This window comes from Diorhabda sublineata, chromosome 10, assembly GCF_026230105.1.
Source record: "Diorhabda sublineata isolate icDioSubl1.1 chromosome 10, icDioSubl1.1, whole genome shotgun sequence".
Taxonomy (NCBI): Eukaryota; Metazoa; Arthropoda; class Insecta; order Coleoptera; family Chrysomelidae; genus Diorhabda; species Diorhabda sublineata.
The window spans coordinates 4,118,624-4,130,950 of NC_079483.1; the positions used below are offsets into that span (position 1 = coordinate 4,118,624).

Consider the following 12,327-nt stretch of genomic DNA (forward strand, 5'->3'; position numbering starts at 1 on the left):
CATGTACTGACCTCCTTAAAGTCTATACATGGTATCCTTAACACCCAATGTTGAATTGTTGGTATTGATCTTTTCCTTATAGCCGATCCCTGTAGAAAAAAGGCTAGCCAGGAAATAACGAATTTACAAATAAAGAATTCGTCAGAAATACATCAGCCGTATATGTACACCATTAATCATTCACCATAAAAAAATGCTCAAAAAAACTACCTCATCAACGTTAGAGGTATGACACGTTCCGATGATTCAATTCTTCAGCCGTGCATACAAGGTGATCGGGTTTCTTTTTTTTTTTTATTAGTTTCATTTCCAATTATTCACTGTAAATTATCTTAAGAGTTATGATAATTATTAGTTTGATATTGCCTTAATGTGGGTGGTCTTAATATATTCAAAGAATTATTTTAATGTAATTCAGTCGAGACCAACTCATATTACTATTTAACATAGAATTTCTTGGAAATACGAGGTGTGTTTGAAATATTTTTTACAGTTTTTACTGACCTAAACATAGGTCTTATCGTTCTTTGAAGAATAATACGTATCACCTTGATTTTATTTCATATTAATGAATATGGAGTACGAGGATGGTCCCAGAAGTACCTGGTCCTAAAAAAAAACACAAAAAATTTGGAAAAAAATATATTTATTATTCAATGTAATCTCCTTTTAGCTCCAGCGTTGTTCAATAAACTCGAGACCCTTTTTATGATATTAATCGTCAAGTTCCTCAAAATAGCAATTAACTGCCGACACCACCTCTTCATTGCTAGAAAATCTTTGACCACCTATCCATTTTTTCAAGTCAATATTGGCCATTGCAATAACGGATGGGTGAGCTAGTCCATTGTTTTGATGACACAGCGAAATGCGGCCGTATTATTCATTTCTTCGTACAATAATCGCTGTTGATAGTTTTTTTTAAGATAGTCAACGACGTGCTTTCCAAAAAACAGACACCATGACCTTGCCTGCAGATGGAACGATCTTTGCTTTATTTGAAGCCGGTTCTCACTTTTCAGTCCATTGTTTTTATTGTTTTTTTGTTTAAGTGGTGAAGTGGTGAACCCAAGTTTCATCCATGGCGCAAAAATTCCCCTTTATTTCTGTGAAACATTGTCAAACGCTCGATGGAAACATCTTCGCGATGCTGTATTTGAACCATTGTGAGCAAACGCGGCACCCATCTTGAGCACAGCTTTCTCTTGTCCAATTTTCAGTTAATATGCGATGTTACGCACTTTTTATAATACCTACTATGTCTACTAGCTAGCGCACTTTCAGTTGACAATCATCCAGTACCGTTTTGTGAATTTTCTTCAACATTTCTGGAGTCGTCACCTTATTTGGTCGACCACTGCAATGCTGATCCTCGCAGATCGTACGGCCTCTTTTAAAATCTGCTACCCATTATTTTACTATTGATAAAAAAAGGATTGTATCACATAACGATGACCAATTTTTTCCTTTTGGACAAATTCACTGAAAACGTTAACTATTGATGGCTACCTAACAAATACTAAACAATGTGGCGTCTTCAAACTTGAACCACATGCTGTATAGATTATGTACTTTCTAATACTGTGGTATTTTAAAGCAATTACCGTCATCTCTAGGTCAGGCCAGGTATTTCTAGGACCCTGCTCGTACAAACCTGAATGCGAGAATACTTACACGAAGTACGAAGCTTCAGATCGAATATTACACCCTTCTGAAGAGATCCAACTACTTCGAAACCGTTCAACTGATTTCGCCTCTCTATGTTTCCCATTGAATAGTATTCAAAGGATACAAGATTCCTAATAAGCCTTTTTATATAGCAGTTTTGCTTTTCGGTGCACAATTTTGACAAATAATCGTCGTATATTTGCTTTAGGATATTCTAAAAATGTGAAGTGGAGTTAGGATGCTGCTTTCTGACTGCCCTGTCCAATTTCTCCCACAACAAATCAATCGGGTTGAGGTCAGGCGACTGTGACGGTTAAAACAATACTTTCAGTATATCCTCAGTTTCCAAATATTTCAAATACTCTTTGCAGAGATTTAAGGAATGCTAGGGATCGTTATCATGCTGGAAGATAAATTTTCTACTGATCTGATGCTTTTTCCAGTAATTTTTATGTCAAATTATATACAAGGTGTCCAAAAAGAGTATCGGGTATTTGTTTCCGCGCCACATTCGAAACGGAGCGACGAAAGGGAGCTGGGAGGGGTTCGTGGCCATTTTGTGGAGTTTTAGTCACGATGGAACAGTACGAGCGTATTATCGTAACGATGATTCAATAGTGAGTGCTCAACGTCTGTATCGTACGGAATATCGTACATGCCACGCGCCAAGTAACGATAGCATTAGGAAATGGATCGGGATGTTCTATACAGGTGCGACAGTTAAAATTCAAAACTCTGGTCGCCCTCAAAAAATCGTCCTTACATTTGATTTTGAAGGAATATTTGCATTTAAAAACTTATAAAATTCAATTGGTTCAAGAATTGAAGGATTCGGATTATGCTAATCGACTGAAATGATGCAGCGACTTAACAACTTTGAAAACATACTGTTCAGAGACGAAGCAAATTTTCACGTGAATGGTCATGTTAATAAGCAGATTTGTCGGTACTGGGCAGTCGAGAATCCGAGACGAAAGTATGAACGAGCCCTACACAGCCCAAAGGTCGTTGTTTGGGCCGCTATGTCTGCTAAAGGAATTATTGGTCATTATTTTCATGACCGTAACTACGATATGTTGCGAAATTTTTTAGTTAGGTTAGGTCCCAGAGTTGCAGGAGTTTGCAGGTTTCAACTCAAGAACGTGGATCCAGTAAGATGGGGCCATTTGCCATACCTTAAATGACTCGATTGTGAATGAATTATTCCCTAATAAAGTCATTTCGCGAAGGGGTAACTTCAACTAGCTTCCCAGAAGCCCCGACCTTAGCCCGCTTGACTATTTTGTATGGGGATACCTTAAAAGTAAGATTTATCAAAATAATCCAACGAACCTAATCCAATCGAAGGAAAATATCAGGTCAGAAATGGCAGCAATATCAAGAGCTTTGTGTCGACGTGTTATTGCCAATCTTCGTTGCCGTTTAGAAGAGTGCCAGCAACGTAACGGTCATCATATGGTATCAATAAACAATAAAAGTTTTTATTGCTTATAAATATTTTTTGTTTACTTGAACTTACAAATACCCGATACCCTTTCTGGACACCTTGTACCAAGGCCCAAGTAAAACATTTATTCAATAAAACTGCTTTCTTTTTGACATTCAACAATAAGTCAAATTCAAAATGAACTTCACACTTTGAATATTTCTTCTTTTTTAAAAATGACTACAATTTTTAATAGGTTTCTAGTTGCCCTTCCTCCAAAACATCATCGAGCCTCCGCCGTGTTTTATAGTCGGTTTCAGTGGCTGTCGGATCCAATTTGACTTTTCCACTTGCGCAGCACAATCCAGCCTTTCCTCTTTTGAACTTGCGTTAAGTCGTCATTGGTCCAATATCTAAATTTTCATCATCACTGTAGTTCGCAGTGGGATCATATTGGAATTATATTATTATATTTTGTCTTTCTTCGCTTAAGTTCTGTGAATACACTTGTTGCTGGCTTGCATGTCTTGTGCGGCGGCCGATGTTCGCATCTCTAGGCATTTTGGACTATGGACTGAATTTAACCTCAAATGCACAATCCACATAATTTACACAGTTCAACTTACCACCTTAAAGACAAATGCCTGCTATTGAAATTGAATAAAAATTTGCACAATACACGTGATTGATTTGATGGTTTCCAATTGAAATGTTAGGAAACGAATAACTTATTTTTTTGACTTTTTTTTCACAATTTCACAATGAACACAATACCGGTTTGTCGCATAAAATTAACTGAGCAGAGAACAATGAGTAGCTGTCAAACAATGTATCACGCACCGGCGCCATCTACCTAAAATATTGGTTTGTAGTACATGCTATGTATCAGAGATAGCGCTGTATGTGAAAAAAGATTTTCCCGCTTTTCTGTTGAAATTTTTCCTGAATTTTCTTTTCTCTAAACCGTGGAAATCGGTTCGTGCGTTCTGGAGTTATAGCGTCAGGAAGGAAAACCCGACTTATTTTTATATAGTAGATTACACATGAGTCTCTCATCCGTTCTTCCTTTGACCTTCGCACAAACTCTACTCTTAGGCCCAAAAAACCTCATACTTTGACTCATCACTCCATAAAACTCTCTCCCACTCTTCATGCATTTTCAGCTCACTGCAAGGTCTTAATTTTACTTTGATGTCTTAAGAGAGGTTTCTTCACTGCGTCCTTTCCAAAAAGATCAGCTTCTCTCAATTTCTTTTTCACTGTAGAAGTACTGAAAGGCAGATCCCTAGATTCTTTGATCTGAGCTACTACCTCTGGGTTCGTGAATCGTCGATCATTTTTACTGATCAATGTAATACATTCATCTTCAGCGATTATCTTTTTTTGGGGCCACCTTGAAGGTTTTCTATCGCTCAAACTGCTGGTGGATGCATATTTTTTGACGTTGTAGTACACGGTACGTTGAGGTTACTTTTGCGATTAAAGTACGAAGTTCAACAGACAGTTCCTTGGTATTACCCATTTTGAAACTTAATAGGTCTGAATTTGCGAGAACGAAAACGAATTTTACAAAAGTTGTCTTGGTCCGTAAAATATTGATCACCATGTTGCGTTTCACAGGGCTAACTGGGACTAAACTACAATCATAAACACTGAAGAAATAATTTACAATTGAAGAATAACAAACAAACCAGCCGGTTCCTGTAATTTTAACTTGTTGCACCGACAAAATTTAAACATTTTTGCTTTGTTAAACACCGTTTCGAGGCTCCGTTTGCCAATATGACAAACATTTTGCGGGGCAGTGTCGGATTATCGAATTTGTCGGATTATAGAGTACTGCCGAAGACCCCCAATAGTCCGGGATTTTTTACAAAAGAGTACCTTATAATCCGACAAATTACAGATCCAATGATAAGATTCTATATGTTATACATATATGTATGTGTACTCTGAAGTACAAATAATTGCTTGCATTTTATTATAAAATTAACGTCATTAATGCTATAAACTTACAAAAAAATTTGTAATAACTTTAGATTAAGAATTATGTAATTGTGTACAAACAAATGTACATATGTACTAAGATAATCAAAAATTATGAATCAATCAATTTATGAAGCAAGAAAATATTGATCAATTTTCTCGCAAACGCGAGATGGACGCTTTATCCCCCAGTCTTCTCAAAAGTAGAAGTTCGTTGTAAGATGCACCATTCTCTTCAGCCCTTTGCAAACCGACGTTAATTGCATCTTGTGCTGTCACTTGCGGAATTGTGGTTGCAATCCTGATACCTAACAAAAGTTTTGTTAGGTATCACACACTAAAAAAGCATTGATTCGTCTGCATTGAACACCTGTGACGGGTTAAGATTTAAATCTTTCATCCTTTGCAAAAATATTAGTTTAAATGGCTCTATGCAGGTGGTATCATTAGAAAGTTTCTCTCCTGTAATAGTCATTAAACGTATGCCATGACGTTCTAGCCATCGCTTACTAGCCACAAAATCATTTTTTATTATTATTTCCTTATAAAAATATTTAACTTTCATAGTCCCGAAATGGACGCATACCTATTCCTTTCCTGAAGAAACCACATGTATAAAGCTTCTTCCACTTCTGGATGTTCAGCGTTCTTGCTGTCATAAATTGTAGATCGGCCTTCGCCGTATTCACTTGCTAAACTACTAAAAGATTCGTTACGATTTAGGCGGTCTAAAATATCACATTTTTCTTCAATTGTCAGTGTTTTGTGCTTTCGCTTCTGGGCTTGTGACAACATTACTAGGTACGAATACGTAATACACAATAAATAAACAGTAAACAATGAACACACGCTAGACCGCACCGCTATCTTCGTATGCAGTCAAATTCAAGCTAAGCAATCAGAATCAAAACAATACCCTACGCGTCGAGCACAATAGCTAGTGGTAGTGCGTACAAGTTTATAACTTGTTCAATCATGCATTAGCGAAGATTGTCAAACAAATAATCAATACATGGGCCGGATAAGACAGGGGCCGGATTACCGGGGGTCCACTGTATTACGAATATTTTAAAGTTTCTTTTTAGTATAAATAAAACATAAAATAACTTTTCATTTATCAAAATTTTGTCGCCGAAATGTTTGGTGGGGAAAATATAATAACTTAGCTGCATGATTGATAATCACATGTCAAAATTTCTCTCCTGCTTCTGATGTTTCTATCAATGAAATTCCGAACTAAAATTTTTTTATTTCAGTGCTGATCCACCGACACCGTCATCGCTTACGTATCATTCACCTCATCCACCTTGTTACCGTAGGATGTCCACATCACCATCAGCTGTACCATTGGATCTCGGGGTGAGCTGATCCCAAATAAAATGGCCACCGATATGCGGTCCCCTAACGTTTCCGTCACACCCATCAATGTAGAGCCTTACCCTTCTCCAGGAGAACCACCGCAAAGGGCAAGGAGCGCTCCTCATCCAGCAACCTTGATTTCAAATGGTAATATTTTTATATAAATATCTTCAATTTTTCATTTCTATGACCGTTTTGTATGTTTTTCTTAAAAAATCGTCTCTTTTGATAAAAAATTACTTAAAAAAAGTGAAAATTGACAGCCAAAACTGTTATTGTTCATAATCAAATTGTGCCTGTTTTTATGCAACATTGAGACAAAACATATCTATACAGGGTGTCTCGCGACGTATTAAAACTATCTGTATATGGCAAAATACTTATAGTAAAACCATGAAAATTTCTACGTTTGGATTATCGGATACGATCTTTTTAACTAAAATATTTTCAAAGATGGCCGACTTCCGGTTCTACCGTAACATTGTTATTTTAAATGGAACACCCTTTATATTAATACATTTTTGAAATCTACGTAAAATTTTAGTATACTTATATCTGAAAACTTTTTCCTATTAATGCATACTTTTTGAGGTATTAATTTTTTTGTAGAAAATTTAACCGTTATAAATTATTTTTTTACGAGGATACCCTTAAAGATATGAAAATGGTTTCTATTCGGTTGCTTTTAGCAAGATCAGACGTATTTGAATCTACGTTGAAAAATCTTTCGTTTTATACAGGGTGTGTACAAAAAGTGCTCAAAGTTTAACTTCATAAAAATCAAATTTCTTTATTTTTTCAAATAGAACCACCCGTTTTTTTTTCTGTTTTAATGCATTTAGGGGTAAAAAATACGGCAAATACAAATTATCTTGACAAGATAAAGAAAAATACTTTTTCATTTCTTAGTGCTTGTATCAAAGGGTCAGAATAAAATTTAGATCACACCTGCATCTCTAAAAATTTACAGAGTACATTTAATATCTGGATAACGGTAAGGTTTAGGTATAGGAAAGTATACGTGAATTTGCCTTATTTTCTACCCCTGAATACATTAAAATAGAAAAAACCGGGTGGTTCTATTTAAAAAAATCAAGAAATTTGATATTTATGAAGTTGAACTTTGAACACTTTTATACACACCCTGTATAAAATGAAAGATTTTTCAACATAGATTCAAATACATCTGACCTTGCTAAAAGCAACCTAACCCAACCATTTTCATATATTTAAGGGTATCCTCGTAAAAAAATAATTTATAAGGGTCTACAACTGTAAAATTTTTTACAAAAAAGTTAATAACTCAAAAAGTATGCATTTTTCGAAAAACGTTTTTGGACAAAAGTATACTAAAATTTTACGTAGATTTCAAAAATGTATTAATATACAGGGTGTTCCATTTAAAATAACAAATTTACAGTCGGCCATATTTGAAATTATTTTAGTTAAAAAGATCGTATCCGAAAACCCAAACGTAGAAATTTTCATGATTTTACTATAAGTATTTGCCATATACATATAGTTTTAACTCGTCGTGGGACACCCTGTATACAGTTAGAATAAGTAAAAAAATTTCTCAGTCATCCTTTATGCAACAGGGAGTACCACTCTCTACTCTCCTGGATTGAATTACCTTACCTGACATACATTTTCCTTTTGCAAATGATCTGATTTAATTCAAATTGAGCTGATGTAATGTAAGGTAGATCAGTATTCGTTCCCTGGCTGAAAAATTGATGGAAGCAAATGTTTAATTATTTTTTTTTTTGTAAATAGGAATAGTAGATGTTTTAGACAGCTCCGATGCCGAAGTTGCAAGGATAGATTTCCAATCTGTCAATATGAGATCAAAAAAAACTCGAGAGGACATTCCGAGGCCGATGAGTTGGGAAGGCGAACTTTCTGATGGAGAAAGAGACGGGATGTGCATGGATGAAGAAAATTCAGCACAGGTAATGTTTTCTTCTTATTTTTATTCAATCTTTCAAATATTTCTTGGAAAATGACGGACACGGACACACATTTTTTCTTTTTTTACTCGGGGACTGACTTTTCATTTTTTTTTTACAAGAGCAGTTTAGCCAACATTATTCTTGACGAATTTATTGATACCAACTTAAACTTAACAGTTCCAATAGTATACAAGGTATCAATTTGACAAAATACTTTATATTTTGGCTTCTATAATAAATTTAAAAATATGCAAAACTACTTAAACGTCACTTCAATGCTTTAACTTAAGCGTTTATTAGTTTTTTTAATGGTATTTACATTTCAACAACGAACTGAAATCATTTCACTACAGAGTAAGTAAAACTTTGTGAAAAATTAATCTGCAGCTTTTTACGGAGAGTTAGACACAATATCCAAAAAAGGAAACCATTTGGTCAGAACAATTTGAGGCATTATTGCGAGCCACACATATTTGGACTGTTTAGTTCACACCAGTCAATTGACATGTTTGACATGAAGTGTTAAAACGTGATTCCCTCATAGATAAATATATTGTAATTATTATTCATGCAATGTGGAAAGCATGTTAATTGGGAATGATTACTACTACCTCTGGCACTACAGCTCTCGAAGAGCCTTGAACTCATCCACCACATTCCTCCAGTCATCACAGTCCAGCGCTCGGCGTCTCTACCCCTCTCACACCTCGCTATCGAAGGTCCTCTCCGACATCATCCAGCCATCATTGGCGCGTTCGTCCAGGCAGTCGCCGACCCTCGGGTTTCAGCTCACCGCGCTTCTCAGGCGTACGCTCCAAGTGACCTAGCCATCTGAGTCTGGCCCTCTTGACTTTTGTCACCATATTTAGACTGTTTAGCTAACCAGCAGTCTATTGACATGTCTGATATGAAGAGTCAAAGAGTGATTGTCCCATAGATAAATTGAATGTAATTTTTTTTTATGCAACGTGGGTAACATCGTAATTTGATGCAGAATTATAGAGGAAGTTTTCAATCAAAAGCATTGTTTTGTTTTATACAAAACATATTAATCAGATTTTATTACGAAATTTTATATTATATTTTTATATAGGAAATTTTTTAGGTACCTGAAAATCTTTCGCTTCCTCAATCAAAACCGCCCTCGATAAGCGATTCAAAAGATAGCCCTATTCTCAGACTGAAGCAGCCTCCTATGGGAAACTATTCGTTGCATAGTACCCCCAGTAACTCACCGCTACTTAGCCAACGACATCCTGTAACAGGTTTGTATTCATATGTTATTTGTTGTAAATTAAATTGTTAAAAAAATCTCACTCACTTCTAAAGATTTTAGTTTTTAAAACAAATTATGAGTTCCCCATAAAGCACATAGTTCATAACAGAATCATGGACCGTTAAGCACATATGCCACTTGAAATTACCAAAAGCTGATCGGACGCTTTTGCTTGAACCTTTGCATGAATTAGGATTTAGAAACTGCGATTGCTTGGTTCAGCTTCCAGATAGAGAGCAAATTATAGCTCCAGTCACTGCATCAATCTTGCAACTATTCTTTCGTGAAGTCAGTATCTGCTTGTGCAGCTTTACAGCTTTAGGAACCAACTCGATGTTCAATGAGCGTAGAACCAGGGATTATGATCCACTTTTCCCGATACACCCAATACCGACGAACGCGGCTATACTGAGACTACAACTGCCTTCACCTTTACTCAAGAGGAACACATGAGAGCATCAAACGCGATGAGAACTGGTAAGGCACCGAGCCCAGACGAGATACCGGCCGATATTCTTCAATTAATGGTCAAAGTGAGATCCTCCTGGACCTGTACAACAAGTTTATGACAACAGGCACCTTCCGGCGACCGCTGAAAGGTACGGAGGCTAGTTCTTTTTCCCAATGGCAAAGGTGACCCACCGACCCACTAGATATAAGGAATGCCTTCAACTCGACAAGGTGGGTGGACATCCTAGAGGCACTTAAAGACCTCTTCGGGATCCCATACTATATGACATAAGTGGGGAGAAAGAGACGAATAATTTACGACGACAGAAGGACAGGTGATTAGACAAATTACCGCAGGGATCGCTTAAGGATCTATACTGGGACAGGACCTATGGGATAGACTATTTTAGACTGGAATTGCCTCTTAGCGTGCTTCTCGTTGCTTACGCCGATGAAATCATAGTTGTGATCACTTAACAATCTGCAGAACTGAGCTGATGTTTCTTACAAGGAAACGGATAGACAAGACTGCACATTGAGATCGGGACGGACGAAATAGAGTCTAGATGAAAAATAAAGTTATTGGGACTGACCTTAGATACAAAGATGTCTTTCTTGTCCCACATACGAAAGACAGTTCAAAAAGCGGCCGAGAGGACAGCATTTTTGATCCGCTTAATAGCAAATATTAAAGGACCACTGCTGGAGAAACGAAAGCTGCTGATGGCGACAACTCACTCAAATCTTCTGTATGGAGCGGAGATCTGGTCAGACGCCCTGAGAATAAAGAAACACTGCCAAACGATGACGATCGTACAGAGACAAGGTGCACTGAGAATCGCCAGCTCCTACCGGACTGTCTCTGCACAAGTTATCCTAGTGGCTGCAGGTATAATTCCTATGGACCTCCTGGCTTTTGAGAATAAGAGGATAAACAGAAGCAGCTCAGATATAACACGACAGGATGCGGCAACAATCGGACGCACTAGAACGACTCAGATGATGCCAAATACTCGTTCTTCGTATGTAACTACTGGAAGAGCTTGCGAGAGGAAGTAGAGGAAACTGTCGGCAGAATAAATCCTGATAATATCGTCCAGGTGGCGCTGTAAAAGGTAGAATGTTGGCCAATGGTTGCTACATAATATACAGAGAGAATTCTTAAGCAAAAGATTGTAGACGGCTGCCTGGTTTAACGATATCACATAAACGTAACGAATTGAGCATCATACACGGAAAGACTCACCAACCAGAAGTAATAGTCCCTGGTTGGACGGAGATAACAGAAGTTGGCGGCTTAGTAGGTAAACTACGGGAGTCCCCACCTTGATCTCCTAGTTTGAAACCCTGTTTGGAGAAGATTAGAAACCGAAGATACTATTGATGTTGTGTTGTCTCGGCCTTGTCAAAAGCACCTTTAGATATAGGTAGAAACTGATGCTTTAGGAATAGTGGGTTTCCGTTCCTGTTTGATTGGAGCCCACGGGAGGAAGAGGATAATTTGTCATGGTTCCTGATCTTGCATGGACCTTGGAATTTTGACAGGTTTCTCACAGGCATTGTTTACTATACTTGATTAAAGAGCTCCGGTACCTTTATACTGATCTTGTGAGGATCTTGGAATTTCGCCAGATTTCTTCATCCTGATTTTGTAAGGATCTGGGAATTTCGCCAGGTTTCCTGCAGGCATTGCTTACTATACCTGATTAGAGAGCTCAGGTACCATTCATCCCTTGGCACGGTTGCTTCCACATTGGATTAAGCCCATAAACATGGGCCGTCCTTTACACCCCCCTACTCATGCCCACGTAGGCGCGACCGAAGGGGGCAGTCACTGCACTCCCTCACTAACGTTAAGATCCAAACCATACAAAAACTTTTACTGGTGGCTACAGAAATTATCAAAATAGTGTCTCAATTGCGTTAATTGTGGACAAAGTTCTTAATGACTGAATCAACTGTGAATTGTAAACAAAAGTATAAGTAAAAAAGTTTCCGAAATGTCAATATTGTGTGAGGTATTAAATCAAGAACATCAGTCATCAATTGTCTTGTACCCGTTCGATTTTGAACGCAAAAAAACCAATATGGAGGACTCCACAAGCGTATTATGTATGGAAACGACGAGCGAATTGGTTCGTCAAAAACAAGCTCGCTTCTGCTTCAACACAGCTTTTTTTTCGTCTAAAGACAATGCAGTGAACTTTTCA

At 37.3% G+C, this 12,327-nt stretch overlaps 1 protein-coding gene across 1 annotated transcript in view; it reads left to right on the forward strand.

Moving 5' to 3' along the window:
- The window catches only part of LOC130449709 (nuclear hormone receptor FTZ-F1 beta), a 56,565-nt gene that overhangs the window by 21,137 nt on the left and 23,101 nt on the right, over positions 1–12,327 (forward strand). Inside the window, exons 3-5 of the mRNA XM_056787673.1 lie at positions 6,337–6,586; positions 8,216–8,391; positions 9,497–9,656. Of these exons, the coding sequence (XP_056643651.1) occupies positions 6,460–6,586; positions 8,216–8,391; positions 9,497–9,656 (463 nt within the window). The 5' untranslated portion in view covers positions 6,337–6,459. The remainder of the gene's footprint in view (positions 1–6,336; positions 6,587–8,215; positions 8,392–9,496; positions 9,657–12,327) is intronic.